This window comes from Bufo bufo, chromosome 1 (genome assembly GCF_905171765.1).
Source record: "Bufo bufo chromosome 1, aBufBuf1.1, whole genome shotgun sequence".
Taxonomy (NCBI): domain Eukaryota; kingdom Metazoa; phylum Chordata; class Amphibia; order Anura; family Bufonidae; genus Bufo; species Bufo bufo.
In genome coordinates, this window is record NC_053389.1 from 719539314 (window position 1) to 719563086 (window position 23773).

Consider the following 23773-nt stretch of genomic DNA (forward strand, 5'->3'; position numbering starts at 1 on the left):
GGAATTGTTTTTCAACCCAGAACAAAAACTGTGCTTTTACGGTCACTAAAAATAACTTGACCAGCTAAAACAGTACTGATTTGGAGGAATATAAATGTCAGGCCTATTTTTTAGGCGCTGTGTGACAGGTATAGGTTTAATCACAGAATTAGACTTGTATCTGCACTGTAGCGTGTGTTTTAAGTTTTTCAGAATATAAATGTCAGGCCTATTTTTTAGGCGCTGGGTGACAGGCTCAACTTGCCCCTGATGTAGTATATGGCCAAAAAATAACCACACTATTGATGGTTAAATGCACTTGATGAAAGCTTGACCCTGATGTAGGATATAGCAAAAAATAACCACACTATTGATGGTTAAATGCACTTGGTGGTAGCTTGTGCTGGCGCACCACAAGCCACAAAATGGCCGCCGATCACCCCAGAAAAAAGTGATATAAAAACGCTCTGGGCAGCCTAAAAAAAGTGAGCAATTGAATATTAGCACTTCAATGATCCACAGCTGCAGATCGATCACAGAATGAAGTCTTTTGGAGGAGTTAATCACTGCCTAATCTCGCCCTAACGTCGCAGCTGCAACCTCTCCCTATGCTTCAATCAGCAGAGTGACGTGCAGCGCAATGTGACCCAAGCTTATATAGAGGCTGGGTCACATGCTGCACTGGCCAATCACAGCCATGCCAATAGTAGGCAAGGCTGTGATGGCCTCTTGGGGCAAGTAGTATGACGCTTGTTGATTGGCTGCTTTGCAGCCTTTCAAAAAGCGCCAAGAAAGCGCCGAACACCGAACCCGGACTTTTACGAAAATGTTCGGGTTCGGGTCCGTGTCACGGACACCCCCAAAATTCGGTACGAACCCGAACTATACAGTTCGGGTTCGCTCATCCCTATTCTTTTACAGTAGAAGTTGATTTATAAAATTATGCAGAGTATCGCGAGACTTCACGAAGTAATAACTTACGTACAGTATTGAAACAAAGTATTATGCAAATCGACTTTGGATGTTTCATCCCTAATAAGATGTGTTTAACACCATCACCACTTTTCTGACATTACAGGTACATGCGGCGGGGGTTACAGAAGCAGCGCAGTCACCGTGAATGTGGAAGAAAAAGAAACATCTAAAGCAGGGGTGCACCACCCTTTTTGGTCTGGGGGCCGCATTGTCACATCGCACCATTTCAAGGGGCCGCAAAAAAAAAAAGTTAATCAGCGCTTGTTTGCATTAGCCTGTGTAATAGGCTGATGCAAAGTGAATGGGGAGGAATGATCACTACCACAGTCATTCCTCCCTCATTCACTACTATCGATTATCGGCAGAACATTCCTGATTACACGGTGAGATGTGCTGACGATTTTTGTACATCTTTAATCCTGATAAAATATGCAAATCAGCCGAAAAACGAGTGATTCCTTGTTTATCAGAGGCACGATTATACCGGCCAGATATCAGGAATAATCGCTCCTACGAACACTTGTTCCCAGTAATTGTCCTGAATATCGTGCCGTGTAACAGGGGCTTAGAGATTTCCTGATAAAAAATTATTTTTAACATGTTCCTGCAGCATGGGCCTGAAACAGAAAATGCATACTTTCTTGCTCCCGCTGTCTCCATCTTCCAGTCCCGGTGCAGTTTACATCCGGTTGGATATGGGCATAGTCACTTGCATCACTCCAGCCAAAGACTGGTCTCAGTGGTGATGTGGCCACAAGCAGCATTTCACCGCTAAAGTCAGTCATTTGCTGGAGACGTGCTCTGGGACCGGAAGATGGAGACAGCGAGAGCAGCACGGAGCAGGAAGGTAGGAATCTTCTGTGTCAGGGACTATGCTGCAGGAACTTGTTAAAAATCATTTTAACTAGGAAACTCCTTTAAGTGGTGACGTTTCCTTCCTGCCTCCTATTCACTAATGAGCGCTTTACTTCACTGCAGAGGACGGCGCTCACTGGTTATTACCGCCTCCTGCACCCCCAGATATACTGTAGGTACCCTTTAGTCCGCATCCAAGCCGCATTTTTATTTTAATGTGGCTTGGATGTGGACCCATTCACTTCAACGGGGCCGCAAAAGATGTTGACAGCACTCCATGAGCTGTCCGCATCTGTTACTCTGTTCTTCAAAATGCAGAACACATGTGGGTGGTGTCCTGCGGACCAAAAGAAAATGTACGGTCGTGTGTATGAGGCCTTTTTTTTTTTTTTTTGCATCCAAAGGAGCCCCAGTTACAGGGAAAACCAGCCTGCTGAGGGGGCTTTGTACAGGGCAGAGCTAGTGAAGCTCTGCAGTCCTCTGCCCCTGACCCCCGGCGATCGCATGATCTAAACTGCACAGCACGCAGCTCACCTTATACACTGCTTCTGCCTTCTCCCCGACTCCCCCGCTGTCTGACAGCCGGGGACCCGTCCTGCTCCTGCTACAGTGCAGGAGCTGTAACGATCCATCGTGCGGCGGTGCGGGCAGAAACACAGCTGATCAAGATCAGCTGTGTTTCTGCCCAGCAGGACGGGGGCCGCAGGTTGTGCACCCCTGATCTAAAGAAACAAATCTAGAAGAAGTGTCTCCCAGGATTCAAACCTGGGATCTCTACATGCAAAACCAAGCATTTGCCACCAAGATATAGTATTACCACACAGAGAAGCATGTTTTTTTTCTATGCTTATAAGCGGACACATATCACTGGTGTATTTCTAATCATATATTGTACCTGTGAATAAGGCCTCATGAACACGACAGTTGTGTGCATCCACGTCCGTGGTTCAGTTTTCCGCGGACCCATTGACTTTCAATGGGTCCGTGGAAAAATAGAAAAATGCACCGTTTGGCAGCCGCATCCGTGAGCCGTGTTTCCTGGCCGTGAAAAAAATATGACCTGTCCTATTTTTTTCACGGTCAACGGTTCGCGGACCCATTCAAGTCAATGGGTCCGTGAAAAATCACAGATGCACACAAGATTGTCATCCGCGTCCGTGATCTGTGTCCGTTTTTTCCTATCATTTCAATGGCAAACTTGACTTAGATTTTTTTTTCCATTTTTCATGTCCGTGGATCCTCCAAAAATCAAGGAAGACCCACGGACGAAAAAACTGTCATGGACCTACGGACCCCGTTTTTGCGGACCTTAAACCGGTCGTGTGCATGAGGCCTAAAGCAGTAATATGTATATTAGTTTCTGAGCAGATCTCAGTGTGGTGAGGCTATAGTACATGGAGTATAGGATATGTACATGCTAGGACACAGCTCTGCCCTCAGCATGCCTAGCCCTGTCAATCAAGAGGAAGGGGGAGTAGTGTATAGAGCACAGGGGGTGTTACAAGGCAGTGTTCAAATGATTTAGCCCCGCCTCCTGGTGCTCCAGTTGCTAATTTGCATATGCATACAAATGCTGATTTCTTTGCAGCTGTTTAGCATACAGACAAAATAAAGGTATTGTTTTATTCAGCATGATAAGCCCTACCAGCCAGTATGCCTGGTTTAATAGGGTTGATCCTGGTGCCAGAGCCGCTTTAAGGATGACCGTTCTGACCATTGCATGCCATGCAGCTTATATATCAAGCGTAGATTGCTAGTTTTATACCCCTGCTAAAATCTGGTTAGTCGTGTATGGAGTCAGGGCTTAAGGGGTGGTTTCCTGCAGGGACATTTAGTTCTATCCACAGGTATAGAGACCCATGGATCACTAGAATAGGGGTCCCGAGTCCCCTGCTCCTTCTCACAAATGAGATGTTTGAATGGAGTGCGGTGGGCACAAATGCCCTGTGTTGCATAGATCAGCCGAGTATAAAAAAATAGAAGCACTGTATATAAAACTACTTTTACAGTATGGTCTTTCCCCCAACACACCTCGGACCAGTTATATTAATGTTGGAATGAATACAAAATAGTTTATTAAGATTGGTTTCTTTCTAATAAATACACAATTGGGAACACAGATGAGATTAAGTACTAGAGCGAGATGAAATATTAGATTCCTTGCTATGAAGGAAATATACAAATAGTGAGGAGAATTCCTCATGCCAAGGCCTGGCATCTCTGCAGTGTATACAACGCTTGTTCTGATCAGTTCTCTTCATCAGAAGAAATGCCTTCAATTTCATCACGATCCCCTCCAATAGCCATCCAGAACGCTTTGGCAACCTAAAAAAATAAATAAATCTAAATGCATGAGACACAGATAGTACTGCCTGAATTCTCATTCATTGTTAGCGGGTACCGCCAACAATGTGGACATTGGTAAATTTTAAACTGGCAAACAGAGCGGACCATCTGGTTGCCTACACAATCATACAGTACTAAAGAGTGACAAACTGTCAGTTTATGGGTATGTTTTATTTTGTTTCTCAAAGCAGTCCACCAGGATCCAGGGATTAGAATTACGCAATTTACCTGTTCTGCATGAAGTTTCCGTTGATCGTGTGGTAACGAGGCAGCTTTATCTAATGAGAAAAATAAAACGGTTTGGACATGAGATGTAGGATACCTGTTTCCCATAGAAAGCAATCAAGGATCAGATGTCATTTCTTACGGTGTGCGTACTCCATGCGGCCGAGCTATGGTAACCGTGGGATATATAGTTTTGTAAGAAAAGATTCAGTATAATGTGTCAGGTTTTCATTTTAATTCCTGCTCATTTTGGGCTTGGGGTACTTTCACACTAGCGTTTTTCTTTTCCGGCATCGAGTTCCGTCCTAGGGGCTCAATACCCGAAAAGAACTGATCAGGCATATCCCCATGCATTCTGAATGGAGAGTAATCCGTTCAGGATGGATCAGGGTGTCTTCAGTTCAGTCTTTTTGACTTTTCAGGACGGATATAATACTGCAGCATGCTGCGGTTTCATCTCCGGCCAAAAAAAAACTGAACACTTGCCTGAATACCGAATCCGGCATTTTTTTTTCCATAAGATTGTGTTAGTGCCAGATTCGGCATTCAAATTGCCACATTGACGGATCCGGTATTCTGGTCTGCGCATGCGCAGACCTTTACAAATGCAAAAAAATATAATAAAATATCGGATCCGTTTTGCCTGATGACACCGGAAAAATGGATCCAGTATTGTAATGCATTTTTCTAAATGATCAGGCGTTTTTCAGACTGATAAATGCCTGATCAGTCAGAAAAAATGACATGCATTTGCATATAGTTTGCCAGATCAGGCAGGCAGTTCAGGCAACGGAACTGCCTGCTGGAATCAAACACCACAAGTGTGAAAGTACCCAGAGCCCAGTGGGTGGTCCAATCAGTGTTTGACAGCTATATCTGTATGCACACTTATACAGGGAAGGCTGTCAATTAAAAAGTACTCCTAAAGCCAAAATAAGCAGCAATTAAAATTAAGAAAATACTAGTTATACAGAATATTTTCCCCACAAACCGCTCTGGCTCTGTACAATGCTGGCAGCAAATTGCACTGCATGTTCAACCTGACAGGTTCCCTGTAACCCTTTCCCCGCTAAGGATATCATACGTGCTGGCAGAGTGACATGTCCTTGATAATGATCGCTGGCATATGTCTGCAGCTTTCAATCTCGTCCCGATTTCTAAGGGCTCTAGCGTACAACATATTGCAAACCTCGAAATTGGTCCTGTTTTACAGCTGAGATTGTGAGTTTTAAAATAAGACCTGGCTTGAATTTCTAGCTGTTACACAGCCCAAGATATGCCAACAGAAAGCAGCCCTGCCACTCTTGAGGCGGCTGAGATGTCAGCAGCTGCAGTGTTGACAGCCCGCATATGGAGAGACATAGCTTAGTTGTCTCCAGGGGAAGGATAGCATGGACTTCTGTGAACGCTATAAGTCCCCCTTCCCCTATCAATCAGAGAACTTATCTGCTCTCTGTGACAGGTCCTTTTTTTCCCCAGAAAAGTAATGCAGTGACCCAGCGGATCACTGTTAAAGAGTTAAATGTTGTGATTTATTGTCTATGCACACTTATGCTAAAGTATTCTCTTTTTACTTAAGTACTTTGAATCCCACATGGTTATGTATGTACAATATATAGTTTCCCAGGAGATAGTAACGCATTGGCTTGTAGAGTAGGAAGTGTCTAGTCACAAAAGCTAGAGGCAAGACGTGCATGTGTGAGCTCATGAGAAGAAGGCCTAACGAGAAGCCTGGTGCAGGCAATCTTCATCCCTGAGACTGAAAGCCTCCAGAGATCAACTGAACCAAAAGGCTACCCCTAAGAGAAAGAGCACAGGAACCAACCACGGCTGTGTTGGATATAGACAGTAAAGTACCGCTTGTTTATGGCTAAAGACCTTCCTGCATGTGGAAAGGGTTAATTGCCTCTGGCACTCACCACACGTTGAGCTGCACTGGTAATCTGGATCTAAGATCTCCACCCCACAGACTGGGAATTACAGAAAATGTTAATGAGATTCAGGGAGGATTTACTACCATCATTGCTGCCGCCTAGCCACAGCTATTGGGAAGAGCCTACTACTTAAAGGGAACCTGTCACGTGGAACATGGTGTCTGAGCTGCAGGCAGCATGTTATAGAGCAGGAGGAGCTGAGCAGATTGATATATAGTTTTATGGGAAAAGATTCCGTAAAACATGCAATTTATTCTTTTAAATTCCTGCTCAATCTGTGCTTTGAAGTCCAGGAGGCGGTCCTATCAGTGATTGACAGCCTTCCCTCTGACTGTATACAGAGATAGCTGTCAATCACTAATCTCCACCGTCTCTACTCCTTGTCCTCCTGCCTCGCCCCTTGCCAAGTATCCACCTCAAGGGCACCCCATCTACCACCATGCAGAAGACCCCAAAAGTCCAGGGTGTGCCCAGAGGGCAGATAGGGTGTCTCCTCCCTTCACAGCATGGGTCGGTGGGGGCGCCAAGGTGAGGACTGCCACATCTATTGTTGCTACCACTACTACCATCCTCCACACTGCCCTGCCTCTCCCTTCATAATCATCCCTCGGTGCCCATTTGGCCATCTATTGACACCATGACCCAGACGTTTAACAGCATCCAGATCGTGGCATCAAATAAGTCACACCAAACAAAAATATAGAAAAACTTTACATTTTACACTGCCCAATCCTGTCCATACCCGATCTACATAGTAGAATATACAGACCAAAAGCATTTTCAACATTTATTTATTTTATAAACAGTAATCAACCGCTATTCAGACAGGTGTAATACAGTTTTTTTTTCTGGGCCCATATTATGGATGCAGCATCCAGACTTTCCACGGTTCATCACAAACAGAGGCAATCTAACTCATTTTCTGGTATTGTGTCCATAATCCTAGAGTAATAAACTCCCCATATTATACCCATCAGAAAGCGGCCTTAGTTAATTTAATGTATTATGAAGTTCAGGGATTTATCATTGTTAAATACATTTTGTATAGCAGAATGGAAAATTATATACTACATAATTCCCTATACTTGTGTGCAAAAAAGTTGGTTGTGCATTCCAGCGGATTTAGGCCCCTTTCACACGAGCGAGTATTCCGCGCGGATGCGATGCGGGAGGTGAACGCATTGCACCCGCACTGAATACCGACCCATTCATTTCTATGGGGCTGTGCACACGAGCGGTGATTTTCACGCATCACTTTTGCGTTGCGTGAAAATCGCAGCATGCTCCTCTTTGTGCGTTTTTCACGTAACGCAGGCCCCATAGAAATGAATGGGGTTGCGTGAAAATCGCAAGCATCCGCAAGCAAGTGCGGAGCGATTTTCACGCACGGTTGCTAGGAGACGATCGGGATGGAGACCAGATTATTATTTTCCCTTATAACATGGTTATAAGGGAAAATAATAGCATTCTGAATACAGAATGCATAGTAAAACAGCGCTGGAGGGGTTAAAAAAAATAAAAAATCATTTAACTCACCTTAATCCACTTGCTCGCGTAGCCCGGCATCTCCGTCTGTCTCTTTTACTGAATAGGACCTGTGGTGAGCATTAATTATAGTTCAAGGACCTGTGATGACGTCACTCCGGTCATCACATGGTACGTCACATGATCTTTTACCATGGTGAATCAAGTTAAATGATTTTTTTTAACCCCTCCAGCGCTGTTTTACTATGCATTCTGTATTCAGAATGCTATTATTTTCCCTTATAACCATGTTATAAGGGAAAATAATACAATCCACAGAACACCGATCCAAAGCCCGAACTTCTGTGAAGAAGTTCGGGTTTGGGTACCAAACACGCACGATTTTTCTCACGCGAGTGCAAAACGCATTACAATGTTTTGCACTTGTGCGGAAAAATCGCGGGTGTTCCCGCAACGCACCCGCACATTTTCCCGCAACGCCCGTGTGAAAGAGGCCTTAGCATTTCTTTAACACAGGCATGCTCAACCTGCGGCCCTCCAGCTGTTATAAAACTACAACTATGCCCTGCTGTAGGCTGATAGCTGTAGGCTGTTTGGGCATGCTGGGAGTTGTAGTTTTGCAACAGCTGGAGGGCCGTAGGTTGAGCATGCCTGCTTTGACACATGCAGCATTGAGTGCAGATATGTGGTAAGTATGAACTCTCCACATCTTAGTTTTTTTGCTGACGAGATTTTATTTAACAGACGGACTACGTATTTTAGTCGCAAATTAGAATTATTGTCCAATTTTTCGGAATAATCATGGTTTGCGTCAAATTTGCATGAAGGCGATTGTGTGTATTAACCCCTTAAGTACCGGCGTCATACATGTACGGCGCAGCTGGACGTGACATAAGGACCAGGGTGCTGGGGCAGGATCGCGGGGGAATCTGGGCACCATGGCTGCTCTTACCGCTCTTTCCGCCCCCTGCAGCTTCAAGCGCTGCGATTGGCCGGTCAATGAAGACTGGCACATCGCAGCGATGGAAGCAGAAGGAAGCTGCGAGGGGATGTCATGGGGAGGTGACTAGTTCAGCACCGGTCTCCTCCGAGGTCAGGCAGGGGACTACAGTGTTTGGCATCCCCTGCCAGTGCTGCGATTGACAGGAACAACGCTCCAGACAATGGCAGCGCTATAGCAGCACAGGAAAGGGCTGAACCTGTCTGCAGGCAGCCATTTTAGCTGGTGACTGCATGCAGAGAGGTTCTGTGCTTTTCTGTGCTGCTGGAACTTGTGATGGAACACCACTGCTTACTGGTACCTGTGAAAAGAAGAAAAGAACAACACCTGGAACATCTGCTGCAGTGATTTTTTTTGCAGCAACAGAAGTTCCAGATCCCTAATCCACCCCCATTGCCAAGCCCTAATCTCTGTCCCTATCCCCCCTCCCACACCCCGATCCGATTTTGCCTACCGTGAACAAATTGTGACCTTTTTATCTGGCTTTTTTTTCCCTGCTCTGGACCACTTTTTATGTGTGCGAGCTGTAAACGCCAAGCGCTGATCAGTCCGTAATCCACTGTTCAGCACCTGGACTAATTTTTTTGGTGCAGATATTTTTTATATATATTGATTTTTAGATAGTGTTCTTTTTTTGTATCTGCAGTAAATTTTTATACTGCAGTGTCTGCACGAACGCACCAAACGTCAGCTTGCATGCGTTCTGCAGCCCTTAGCACCAATAAGTACCTTTTTTTTTTTACTGGTCGCTTTTGTGCTCAGTTTTCTTTTTTTTTTGGTGTAAAAAATACATTGTGTTAAATAGAAATCAATTTTAGGTAGTGTTAGTGTACATTTTTGCACGCACATAATAGCTGTGTGCATGCGTGCGTCCTGCACCTGCTGAGCGCGGATTCGAAACATCCATTTCTCCGATCGGTCTGCTCAGCTCCATATACACATATATAGAATTCAATTTTAGTTCAGTAGTGTTAGTGTAGATTTTTGCACGCAACATCTTTGTGCGTGCATCCAGAAATTATTATTTTTTTACTTTTTTTCTCTACTCCTTTTCACTATATTTTAAATGTATTACAAGCCCCTTCACGTGTGAAAACACAACATACACACCCCTCACACTAAATAACGGTTTCACACGTCACCCCTACAAGTATACTCAGCTGAAGAGCCATACACCACGCTTGCCTCAGATACTGAGTCTGCCAGTGAGGGAGAAGTGGATGCCACATTCCTCTATTACTCTACCCCCTCATCATCATCCGCTGATGAGGGACCCTCTAGAAGGCGCCCCAGAACAACAGCTGAGGCAGGCAGCCAGCCCCCCCCGAGTGAGCCCATATGGAACCCCACCCCCTGACCATTATCAGCCCCAAATTCCATATTTTGAGGGCAGCTCTGGAATACAGATAGACAGTGTGGGCTTCACTGAACTAGATTTTCTCAAAATCTTCTTCTCTGAAGATTTTGTAAATTTAATGGTGGCCCAAACCAATTTATACACCCAACAATTCATTGATCAGAACCCTACATCGGCATACGCTAGACCCTTAGGTTGAACCCCAGCAAGTGCAGCAGAGATAATTAAGTTTTGGGGACTTGTGCTGCATATGGGCGTTGTTCAAGGTTAGGCCCGTCCTTGACCACTTTAACACCAAGTTTGCTGATGTGTACAACCCTGACAAATCTTTTTAAAGGGAGGATTAGATTCCGCCAGTACCTGCCTAGCAAACCTTCAAGATATGGCATAAAGATTTACAAACTTTCTGAGTGTAGCTCCGGGTACACCCACAAGTTTCGCATTTACGAAGGGAAAGATTCCCAGATAGAACCCCCAGAATGCCCCCCCCCCCCATCCTAGGAGTTAGTGGGAAGATCATGTGGGACTTACTGCACCCACTGCTGGATAAGGGTTACCACCTCTATGTGGATAACTATTATACCAGCATACCCCTATTCATGTCCCCAACTGCCAGAGGTACTGTGGCGTGCGGCACAGTGCACAAAAAGCAGAGAGGCCTCCCTAGATCCCTGGTAGGGCAACCACTGAGAATGGGTGAAAGTAGGGCTCTCCTCCATGAGAACATGCTGGTGGTTAAGTAGGACGTCCTTGTACTGTCCACCATTCACACTAACACCAGCTCCCCTGCTCCTGTACGAGGTACCACAACCACTACCCCCAAACCAGTTTGTATCCTGGACTACAACAGACACATGGGAGGGGTGGATCTTTCAGATCAACTTCTGAAGCCCTACAGTGCCACACGAAAAACAAAAGTGTGGTACAAAAAGCTGTCCGTACACATTGTACAGATGGCAATGTGCAATGCGTACATGCCATTTCAATCTGCAGGCCACACAGGAACTTTCCTTCAGTTCCAAGAGGCCCTAATTTTTCAAAGCCAGGCCGGCGAGGGTCCCAGTACTTCAGGAAGTCATGGTGCCCGTGTTGTACCAGGGCAACATTTTCCAGGTTAAGTCCCCCAGACAGCAAGGAAGGACCCAAAAAGAATGCAGGGTGTGTTCTAAAAGGGGGATAAGGAAAGACACATTTACCACTGCAAAACCTGCCCTGTGCATGCAGGAGTGTTTTAAAATCTACCACTCATCCATGAAGTATTATTTAATTTCATCCATGATGTACCCTGTAGTTTTACCACCTTACATCTCTGGTTTAGTCCGCACAGCTTACAGATCCACTTTTCACCAACCACTACATATTTATTTCTGTGAAACACCTGTTGGGTCAAAAGTGCCCTTTCCACCCCTTAAGATGTTCGTATGGGGGTGCACTTTCCAAAATGGGGTCACTTCCTGAGGTTTTTAATTTCAGGGGACTTCAGGATTTTTTTTTTTAAATGAGACATGGCACATGCGTCAATGTCTGCCAATTCAGGTCAACAAAATACATTTTTTGCTGTTTGACTCTAGAGCCCTGCTGTGCGCCCGTACATTTTTTGGAGCACATATGGGGTTGTTGCTGTATTCGGGGGGGGGGGGGGGGGGGGGGAATAGGGGACAAAATGTGGGGTGCATTTTGTCTTGTTACCAGTGGCATAATTAGAGTGTTATGGGCCCCAGTGCAAACTTTGGATCGGGGGGGGGGGCCCCCCCCATTTTTACAAAGAAGCTGCAGATTTTCATACTAAGGGCGCTTTCCCGTGCGGCTAGTCCGCTGCGTGAATGAGGGCCAAGCCCCATTCTGGACAGCAGACACACGGAGCAGTAACATGATTTATAATGCTCCGTGCCTCTCTGTGACCTTTTTACTACAAAATCACAGTGAGATAAAGTTGTCACCGTGATTTTGTAGCAAAACGATCATAGAGAGGCACAGAGCATTATCAATCATGTTAATGCTCCGTGTCTCTGCTGTCCGGAGCGGGACTTGGCTCTCTTTCACACAGATTAGCCACATGGGATCCGCTCGTGTTAAAGAGCCCTAAGCCATGCATGGCTACACTCACCCAGTCCTAATAAAATCTGGTCCTACCTCATCCAGGGTGTCGCTGGCGTCGGCATGATGTCCGCTGGATCCAGAACAAGGGCCCTGTGGTGATAGAGAAAATAAAAGAATAATCACATAAGGAAGGGATGGTGACTGCCCCTATGAAACTACCAGCAGGGGGCGCTGTGCTGGCCTGGTAGACTGAGCTATGCCAATGTATAGCAGTGTAATTTAGGACATTTCCCTAAGTGCAACCACACAGTACTAATGTCCACATTGTGGCCCCTCACAGTACTAATGCCCACCTTGTGGCCTTTCACAGTAATTAAGCCCACCTTGTGGTCCCTTCACAAAAGTTATGTCCTTCTTGTGGCCCCTCACAGCAGTTATGCCCACCTTTGTTCCTGTCACAGTAGTTATGTGCCCCTCACAGTAGTTATGCCAAATATGTGCCCCCTAACAGTAGTTATGCCAAATATGCGCCCCCTCACGGTATTTATGCCAGATATGTGCCCCCTCACAGTGGATATGCCCAGATATGTGCCCGCTCACAGTGGATATGCCAGATTATGTGCCCCCTCACAGTAGTTATGCCAGATTATGTGCCCCTCACAGTACTTATGCCCAGATTATGTGCCCCTCATAGTGGATATGGCCAGATATGTTCCCCCTCACAGTAGTTATGCCAGATTATGTGCCCCTCACAGTAGTTATGCCCAGATATGTGCCCCCCTACAGTGGTTATGCCAGATTATGTGTCCCTCACATTAAATATACCCACATATGTGCCCCTCACAGTGGTTATGCCAGATTATGTGCCCCCCCCTCACAGTAGTTGATATATGTGCCCCCTCAGTTATGCCTTTATATGTGCCCCCCTCACAGTAGTTATGCCAGATATGTGCCCCCCTCACAGTAGTTATGCCAGATATGTGCCCCTCACAGTGGTTATGCCAGATTATGTGCCCCCCTCACAGTAGTTGATATATGTGCCCCCTCAGTTATGCCTTTATATGTGCCCCCCTCACAGTAGTTATGGGAAATTAGGTGCCCCCTCAGTAGAGATGCCCACTTTTGTGCCACCTCACTCTAGTTGTGCCCATCGCCTTCCCCTTCGCCCTCAGTCTGCAGTGTTAGGAAAAGAAAAGAAAAAAAAAAACACAACAACATACTTACCATCTTCCCTGATGTTGCGCTGCCACACTCACATCGCGCTGCTGGCTGTACTGAAGGCAGTTTCCCAGGCCTTCAGAGCTCCTCCCACAGCCAGCAGCGCAATGTGCGGCCAGCAGAGGGAGCGCTAGAGCTCCTGCTTCACTGATGATCTGGAGATAGCACGGCAGTGCCAAGAACTGGCGGGCCGAGTGTATGAGAGTGAGTGCGCGCGTCCCCTCCCCCCGCCGGGCCCGGTCGCAGTCGCACCCCCTGCGACCGCGATCGTTACGCCCATGCCTGTTACCCTTTGTGAAAGAGAAAAATGTGAAAAATAATTTTTTTCATTTTTCACTGCCAAGTGTTTCCTAATTCTAGGAAACACCTTTGAGGTCAAAGTGCTCACTACACACCTTGAAACATTCCTTGAGGGGCGTGGTTTCCAAAATGGGGTAACTTTTTGGGGGTTTCCACTGTAGGGCCACCTCAGGGTGTCTCCATATGCGACATAGCTCCCAATTACCATTCCAACTAAATCCGCTCTCCTAACGCCATATGGTGCTCCTTCCACTCTGAAGCCTGCTGTGCGCACATACATCAGTTTTTAAGCACATAAGGGGTGTTTCTGTAAACTCCAGAATCAGGGTAATAGATTGAGTTTTGTTTGGCTGTTAACCCTTGATGTATTGCAGGTAAAAAATAATTAAAATTTAAAATCTGGGGGAAAAAAACAAACAAACACATTTTTAAATTTCAGTCCCATTTTCCTTTAATTCTCGTAGGACACCTAAAGGGTTAACAGAGTTTGTAAAATCGGATGTTCAGAAGGGATCCGTTTGCATTATTCATAAAAAAAAAAAAGTCAAAACAGTCAATAGGGGACGGATCCGTTTTCAATTGCACCATATTGTGTCAGTGAAAAACGGATCCGACTCTATTGACTTACATTGTAAGTCAGGACAGATCCGTTTGGCTCCGCAGTCAGACAGTCACAAAAACGCTGCGTTTTAGTGACCGTCTAAAAAACGCAACGGACATCAAACGCAGCCAAATTGATGCATTCTGAACAGATCCTTATCTATTCAGAATGCATTGGGGCTGAACTGATCCGTTTTGGGCCGCTTGTGAGAGCCCTGAAAACGGATCTCACAAGCGGACCCAGAAACGCCAGTGTGAAAGTAGCCTTATGTGTAAGCCCCACAAAGTGACTTCATAACTGATCTGGTCCTTAAAAAAATTGGATTTTGGAAATTTTCTTAAAAATGTTAAGACTTGCTTCTAAACTTCTAACATCCCAAAAAAATTTAATGTAATTTTCAAAATGATTCAAACATGAAGTAGACATATGGGGAATGTAAAGTCATAACTATTTTTGGAGGTATTACTATGTATTTTAAAAGTAGAGAAATTGAAATTTGCTATTTTTTTTCAAATATTTTGACTCAAACTTACCAGTTCTGAAGTACAATATGTGACGAGAAAACAGTCTCAGAATGGCCTGGATAAGTCAAAGTGTTTTAAAGTTATCACCACATAAAGGCCTCATGCACACGACTGTGCCGTTTTTTGCGGGCCGCAAACCACGGATCCGCAAAAAACGGAAGCCGCCCGTGTACCTTCCGCAATTTGCGGAACGGAAGGCCCATTGTAGACATGCCTATTCTTGTCCGCAAAACGGACAAGAATAGGACATGCTATATTTTTTTGCGGGGTGGAGTGCTGTCTGCAACATGGAGTGCTGTCTGCATCTTTTGCGGCCCCATTGAAGTGAATGGGTCCGCACCAGAGCCGCAAGAACTCGGATGCGGACCATAACTACGGTCGTGTGCATGAGGCCAAAGTGATATGTCAGATTTGCTAATGGCCTGGTCCTTAGGGTGAAAAATGGCAGGGTCCTGAAGGGGTTAATTATTAGGTTATATTTTTATACACGGTATGTTTTGGACTCTAGATTTTGGTAGCCTAGAAGCAGTTTGCCGTGTACAGTATACACATTTAACACAAAATGTGGATGATGACCATATATCATATGGCCTCTGTGCCAGTGTTAAGAGCACAAGCTCTCGTTGATGTATACGGCCGTGGTACATATAAGATTTGCACACCTTAATATGTTATTTTTACATAGTGTTTCATGTGTAAACCTCTGCTTGGGTGCGAGTTTAAAGTTCAAATGTTTTTTTTAAATGCCTTTTTCCTGTTTGTCACAAACTTACCAAAAGGCGGACATGGTCATCAACAGTCAGTCAGAGCAACTGCGATTATCAGGTTGTCTGCTTTGAGGAAATTTATAGGTTTTGGAGGTTCACAATTTTTTTTTCAAAGGCTGTAATCCCTGTATTTTTAAAGGTTGCTACTTTGATTTCCAGCTTAAAACCAGATTTTTGGTCTTTTCAGATCTGGTGATTTTATGAAGATATGTGCATGTAAGTTCAGTATGTATGAACTCTGCACGTGTGGTGCATATAACCTTCTGTTTGGGTTACACTTTTATCCCTTAATATCAACTTTTTAAAAACGTTTATCAAAAATTACACTTTGTGGCAAAGTTGTATGAAGGCATTTTGACAAGGTGCCGGGTGTCTACTTTCAGAAAATAGGAGTGTGATTTTTTATTTGGGTTTTATTGTTACATGTCACCAGGGAAATCAGCCTCCGCTTACGTACTAGCCCTGCAGTGAGGCTGGAGTAATGTGGTATTACATGTCATCTAGTAGGAGACTCTATCCCCCTCCGAGAGAACCATGGGGCATATGGACAGGAGTTATCGTGGAAAGATCTTTAATAAAGTCATTACTTACACAATTCTGTAGGTAGTGTCAAATTTAACCCAACATTCTTTGACGTCTGATTTACAGTGATACCTTTCATTTCCTGAAGTTTATTGAAAAGTCGTCCAAAATTCTCCAGGTCCCCTTCCCCGGAAGTAAGGCTGGCGAGTTCTCGAATATCAAGGTCCAACATGGGGTCTGAGGATAATAGCAGGTGGCTTTGTTAGTTAAACCTCTTGGCAGAAAGCTTTGTGTATTTTTAGCATATCCTCCTAGTGCTCCCCCTGTGCAGGCTGGGGCCGGGCCAAAAAACACCTCAGCTCAAAAAATTTAATGCATAGATCTCCAGATCTATAAAAATAACATCACAAAACCGGATGATGGCCTATGTTATAGAGGACAGTCATTTACATGTAAAGTCAGGGCTGAGCCCTTCTAGTGGCAGGGTACTGGCAACTGAAACTTGTTGGCACAATTGCATTGGTTATCATGGTGTGAGGGGGGTGACATGACCCTCGTGTACTGCTCCTCCACATGGACTATACGGAGGAAGTGCAGACAGATTGTGCTTATAGCAAGTATTAAACGTCCCAGGATTTACTATGCATCGTATTGGGCACAATCACTGGTATCTGCCTGCCAACTGTACATCGCAGCAAAACACTGAGTACAATATGTCTACAGAGAGCTAAGAAGAAGGGGTGCAAATGAGGTCTTAACAAGCTCTGCCTCTGATGCCACCAGATGTAAGGCAGCTATCCTATAAGTCAATGGTCGACCCTTTAAATAGGCCTTGAGACATGACTCAGACATTAAAAAAAAGCATCCCTTTCTCCCCAGAACTCCAGAGGAGCATGTATAGCCTATAAGCCTCCTCATGCCAATGAAGGTGCTGTCCGTAAGGAGAGATAGTACCCCCAAAGACAGTGAGCTATGCATGTTCACCATCTGTAATGGCTACAGTATAAACCAACCCCAGAACTGGTCATCAAGGTGAATCCTGCTGCTCAGAAGACCAGGATCTCTGTAGACGGTCACTGAAAACTCACCCACTATAGTATCAACCTGAGAATCGCTATGGCTGCCGGACTCCCCAGCACGCCCTTGATCCGTGGAAGGCACCATGGCGGCTCCACTGGACACAGAGACCTGAAAGGTATCATTTAACCATATACTCTTTAGATCACGTCACATAACAGCATACCAATATCAACATTTTTCATATACTTTTTGACTCCATGTCAGGATGATACAGCTCTCTGTACCGAAGACAGAACATACGCCATTTACAGCATATTCAGATCTTACCAGAGAAAAACTGGGGAAGAGGGAAGGATGTTATCAGTGTGACCCCCAATTACTGATGTTTTAAAGGGATTTTCTGGGTGTTTAATACTGATGACCTATCCAGTAGCGGACCGCTCCTGGCACCCCCGACGATCAGCTGTTTGAAGAGACTGCAGCCTCTTTCTAGGCCTGTGACATCGCCTAGGTGACACTCCGTCCCATTCATGTGAATGGGCCTGAGCTGCAATACCAAGCACAGCTGTTTTGCAATGGACAGTGCATTGCTCGGTAAGCTGCAAGGAGGTCCTGAGGATAGGTCATCAATATGGAAACCCCTTTGGTCCAGCATGCTTCACTCCACTGTGATGAATATTGTGCTCTAGGGCTTAGGTTGCACCTAGGGCTGCCGGACAGGAGTCCCCAGTAATTCATGTGATCTTTAGCAACACAGTGATGCCTGGTTTTGATATAATCATTACTAAACCCCAGCTGCATAAGGACCCACTGACAGGTTCCCATTAAAGGGTAGCTACATCTTTGTTCATTCTCTGCCTGGATGTGACAACCACCTCATCAGACAGGGCTTTAATAAAGGGATCCCCAATTCCATCACAGTTACTGGACCTGCCCACCTCTATCAGACACCCGTGGCATATCCGATGAATATGGAACAAATGTCTGCGATGGGAACATCCCTTTAAGGCCTCCTGCACACGACCGTTTTTTTTCCCCCGTTTACTGGCCGTTTTTTGCGTTCCGTATATGTAACCATTCATTTCAATGGTTCCGCAAAAAAAAACGGAATGTACTCCGTATGCATTCCATATTTCCGTTCAAAGATAGAACATGTCCTATTATTGCCCGCAAATCACATTTCGTGGCTCCATTCAAGTCAATGGGTCTGCAAAAAAACGGAACACATATGGAAATGCATCCATATGTCTTCAGTTTCCGTTCCGTTTTTTGCAGAACCATCTATTGAAAATGTTATGCCCAGCCCAATTTATCTATGTAATTACTGTATATTCCATACGGAAAAACGGAACAACGGATCTGTGAAAAACGGACCGCAAAACACTGAAAAAGCCATACGGTCGTGTGCAGGAGGCCTAAGCCTGGTATACACATATCTGAATTTAATAGGAGAAACACAGTAAGATTCCATGGTAAACACCAGACTGCAGCATTGCCTGATGGATCGCGATACAACATAATCACTAACATTATCCTGTGGATCCCCGTTACTCTCTGTACTGTGGTTCATGGCGGTCAATGAGCTGAAGATCCCATAGGACTGTTCTGGAATGACATGAAAATGCATTGAGTCAGCAAGTGGAGGACACATCTGAAATACAAAGACATGGAGAATCCTGGACCTAGAACATCTTCCAGTGTAGTGTATATTGTGATGTGGAGCATTGTCCTAATAGGAAACTAACTCCATCCGTTGATGCTGTCCTTTGATCACTAAATTTAGTTCTGCCGACAAACTTCTCGTTAGTTATGTGACGGTGATTTGGTTCAATATGTTTTCAGATCTCCATAAAAATGTGGCACAAACTTAGGCCCCATTCACACGACCGTATTTTTGCTCTGCATCCGATCATCATTTTTTGTGGATAGGATGCGGACCCATTCATTTTAATGTGTTCGCAAAAAATGCGGACAGTACACCGTGTGCTGTCTGCATCCGTATGTCTGTTCTTCAGCCCCACAAAAAAGATTTTGTTTGCAGACCAGGATAGACATTGTTACAGTGGATCCTCAAAAAAAAAACAACTAACGGATGCAACATGGATGTCAAACGTATTTTTTGCGGACCGCAAAATACATACGGTCGTGTGAATGCACCCTTACCTTGTAGCTGCCTTAAAAACCACCATTACATGCATTATTTTTTCCCTACTACCTGCACCACGTACCGCTCTTCATCTCCACATTGGACCACACATTGGCATTCAGTGCTTGAATTATCCGAGTGACACCAGTGGATTCGGGGAAATCATCTAGATGGTATAATAATAAGAGTGAACGTTAGAGCATAATTCTTGGTTGATGGCCTAAAACATCCACTGAAGTTTCCAACCAACCATCTTCATCCGGCAGCTCCTCGGGATTCAACTCGACCAGCTCGAACCCATGCTGTATACACCATTCCTGAGCAGTCTGGCGGCTCACACCTGAACAGAACGCATCAATCCGATTAAACCATCATTCTATATAGCATTGCTTCAAAAATTCTAAAGTGACCTGGACCTCAGTCCTTAAAAACATTTCCCACATCACTGGCGTACTACCATGGACTAGACTTAGGAAACCTGTCTGTGTTCTGGGTGGGGACCATAAATGATATTTTAAACGGTCCGCGCACAGGTGGCATCAGTGTGTGGCCTGTTTTTCCTGCAGACCCGTTGAGCAGGAAAGTGTAATCTGCAATTCTCTCAGCATGGCCTGTGCAGAAAATGGCTATACCCATTGACTTGTGGGTCAGCGTTCAGTCCAGGTGCTGCTACTCTCAGACAGAAATATCATTCGTCTGAATGAGGCCCAACACCATCTACAATAAATCAAATGAGTCCCCACAAAACATAAAAATATGTAATAAAACAATTACCACCTTTAGAGACTAGGATAATAAGTTCTCGTCCAGACATATAACATTCAGATACAAATATGTGAGGATAGCTACATTGATAACATCTCACTTGTCTGAACGAGGACTGAAGTGGTATGGTCCTAGGCTTGAGGCAGCGGCCCTCTGCAGGCTAAACTGCTGAACTGCTGGTCGCAGAAGGCTACAAGTGGCACGAGGACATTTTCTATTAACCCCATGTTGGGCACAGCTGCTCCTCACCTGTATCACATGCCCGATCACATACCAAGATCATAACATCTAGCAACCAGTCTTCAAGCAGCGGAAGCCAAGGCGACACCTTCTCCAAACCTGCCTTCTGTTATGGAATGTAAAAATACCGGGTTATAGGAAGAGAATATTCATGGCTACACAAGCACATTCTTTGTTTTACAGGTCATGTATTGAGGGTTGACATTTGCAATTAGGGGAGACTAACACGACCGTCAGTGTTTTGTGGTCTGCAAACTATGGATATAGAAGTCAATGAGTCCGCACCATGATGCGGCGTACACACGGCCGGTATCTGCCGTTTATGGGCTGCAAAACACTTCCTAAGGCCTAAGACAGCTATTGCCAAAGGGAACATCCATACGTGACAGACATGCTGCAAACTAGCTTTTTACAGTACCCACAATGCGGATGAAAGCTTAAAAAAAAAATTCCATCCACATAATGCAAAAAAACTGCTGCACAAATTGACATGTGGTGCAGAATTTACATCCACAGCATGACAACTTTAGGCCTCATGCACACGACCGTTGTTTTATTCCGTGTCCGCTGCGCCGTTTTTCGTGATTTTCTGCAGACCCATTGACTTTCAATGGGTCCGTTGAAAACTCGGCTAACGCACCGTTTGCCATCCGCATGCGTGGTTCCAGTCCGTCAAAAAAATATAACCTGTCCTATTATTTTCGCGGACCCATTCAAGTCAATGGGACCGCTAAAAAACGCGGAGGCACACAAGATTGTCATCCGCGTGTCCGAGTCCGTTTTTTTCCTATCATTTGCATGGCAAACCTGTCTTAGACTTTTTTTTTTACTTTCCTTTATGTCTGGTGGTCCTAGAAAAATAAAAGGAAGACACACGGAAACAAAAACGGATCACGAAACAACGGAACCCCATTTTGCGGAACGGAACACAACAACGGTCGTGTGCATGAGGCCTTATGCTGCAGATTTCCACTGTGAGCTTCACCCGTTGTAATGCATAGAGTGAAATCCGTGGCAAAGTCCACAACAAATCCGCACTGGACTTTCCACTGTGGAACCACAGTATGATCCGCATCGTCTGCACTGTGTAGCCGTGCCCTTAGGGGAGAAGTTGGTGTCAGCTATTGTTGGTGCTTAAAAAAAAAAAAAAAGGAGGATCGGACAATTTAAAAATCCAACCTTATCCTTGCTCCTTCTGATGCAGATGACTGCCCCCAGAATTTGGTGCATCTTGCTAGATGCTTCTCTTCCATACACCACCTCTTGGTTGACTTACTTCAATATTTTGGGCCAACATTTTATCAAAATTTGGGGAATTTAAACCCCACCTCTTATAATCCTCATCCCTTTTCTAGACACTTTTTAGAACTGAAACGCGTTTAAGGTTAGTTTCACACCAGTGTTTTCAATTTCCTCTATCGAAATCTGTCATAGGATCTCAACAGCGGAAAAAAAAAAAAAAACGCTTCAGTTTTGTCCCCAATTGTCAATGAGGACAACTGAACGAAACGGAGAGCACCAGAATGCATTCCGTTTAGTTTCATTGCGTTCCCATGACGCACACAAAAGTACAGCAAGCAGCGTTTTTTAGTGCGTCCTTGGATGCGGAACAAGACGGATCCGTCACGACTGGCGTTGCAAGTCAATGGAGACAGATCCATTTTGGCTGACACAATAGAAAACGGATCCGTCTCCCGTTGACTTTGAATGGAGTTCATGACGGATCCGTCTTGGCTATGTTAACGATAATACAGCCGGATCAGTTTATAACGGATGCAGATGGTTGTATTTTCAGTAACTGAAGCGTTTTTTGCTGATTCTGGATGGATCCAGCAAAAACGCTGGTGTGAAAGTAGCTTTAGAGACATAATAAACCTGGCACAAGACACGTACATCAGTTAGTTTTTTTTGGTTTAGAAAACGGAGACAGAATTCTGCTGAATTATATAAAATAAAGAACATTTATAAAGCATATGCAAATATGGACTGAATAAAAATAAAGTGAATATATACCAGACCTTTCCATATACAGAAGTAAAGCTGCAGAGAATTCACATTTACCATCCAGTATCTGCTACACCACACGCAGAATACAGGTTCCCATAAATGGCAGTCTGTACTCCGCTGGCTGTAGGGCACAGCATCGCCCACAGCTTTACAGCTACAGACGTGTATTTAGGGGTTTGCGGTATATGTAGTTCTCGAATACCTAAAAGTACAGGCCGGCTAAAGGGGACCTTGGATTTTCAGGTAGCTACATACCGTACTTGAAATTTCCACCCAGCAGACAAACAACTAGTGGAAGTTATTTCAGAGTGTTTATCCGATTTGGAGGAAAAAACATGGCCTGAAATGTTTTCCTTGGTATCCGCACCTTTACTGAACAGCTGCTGAATCACTCATGTGAGAGGTGAAGGAAAAGTAGCAAGACTCCTACAAAGCCTACTCTCAGCCTGCGCATTACATACCTGGTCTCTTCAGCGTCTGACCTCAGATGCCCCCTACTGTAGGGTAGAGGGTCTTTTTGAGGAGGTTGCTCATGACTGATTTACTCTGGGGCTTGACCTGTAGCTCCCAGGTACTTCACAGCTTTGGTGGTCCTCCGTAGGGAACTTCTTTGATGTCCTTATACCCCTTCTGTTTTCTGAAGATCTCCGGTCCTGAGCTTCACCTTTGGCCCCTGCACCTCCAGGTACCTCTCTTTATTTCTTTATTAAAGAGAATGAAATCCCCCTCAACTACCATAATGTGGAGATAGCGGAAGAGACAGATTCCAAGGAGGTAATGATTAAATCTGAGCTCATTTACGCTCCCCTAAAAGCCAGCAAAAGGTCTGAGCTCTGTATTGTTATGCACCCCTGGACTCCTAAACCTAGAGAAATAGTACAGCAGGACTCCTAACGGGCACGGGGAGTTCAGAGATGATAATCACAGATATGAAAGCCTCGTCTCTTCAGCAATCCTGGCATTGGAGTAGTTTAGGGTTATTTTTCATGGTACCAGATTCCTCTTTTCTCTCGCTCGTGAAATATTGCTTCGTCAAATGTTTATTTTCTGCCTTCTACAAAGATCCCAAGCTTTATTTTACAGTAATCCAAACCTGTTTTTGCAGCATTTTAACAGCTGTCAGGATACTGTCCCAACCAAAAATATTTCATTTCCCCATCTGACTTTCATATCAGTTGTCCCACAGACACTTACCACTGTGCTGTCAAAGTATACAACGAAGGCCTGGACGGACTCTGCCACCTGAGGGGTAACATGTGCTGTGCTGGGTACAATGCAAATATTCACATCGGCGGAGTAGTATTTGTTGTCTATCCTCCATGGGTACCGTCTCACCTCCTCAGCTTCTTGTACAGGTGCAGGGAGCTCTTCTGCTCCAATGATCTCTGCAAGAAACAAAATGTGTGTAAATGTACAGTGCATTCGGAGAGTCTTCAGAGCTTTTCAGTTTTTTCACATATTGTTATG

The 23773-nt window shown here is 44.8% G+C and overlaps 1 protein-coding gene across 1 annotated transcript in view; it reads right to left on the minus strand.

Moving 5' to 3' along the window:
• Positions 1–3861: 3861 nt before the first annotated feature.
• The window catches only part of AAGAB (alpha and gamma adaptin binding protein), a 30488-nt gene continuing 10576 nt past the window's right edge, over positions 3862–23773 (minus strand). The window contains exons 2-10 of the mRNA XM_040414306.1: positions 23501–23691; positions 20309–20405; positions 19545–19634; positions 19377–19460; positions 18677–18753; positions 17217–17316; positions 16261–16365; positions 4384–4433; positions 3862–4134 (exon numbers count right to left, since the gene is read on the minus strand). Coding sequence (XP_040270240.1) covers positions 4057–4134; positions 4384–4433; positions 16261–16365; positions 17217–17316; positions 18677–18753; positions 19377–19460; positions 19545–19634; positions 20309–20405; positions 23501–23691 — 872 coding nt within the window. The 3' untranslated portion in view covers positions 3862–4056. The remainder of the gene's footprint in view (positions 4135–4383; positions 4434–16260; positions 16366–17216; positions 17317–18676; positions 18754–19376; positions 19461–19544; positions 19635–20308; positions 20406–23500; positions 23692–23773) is intronic.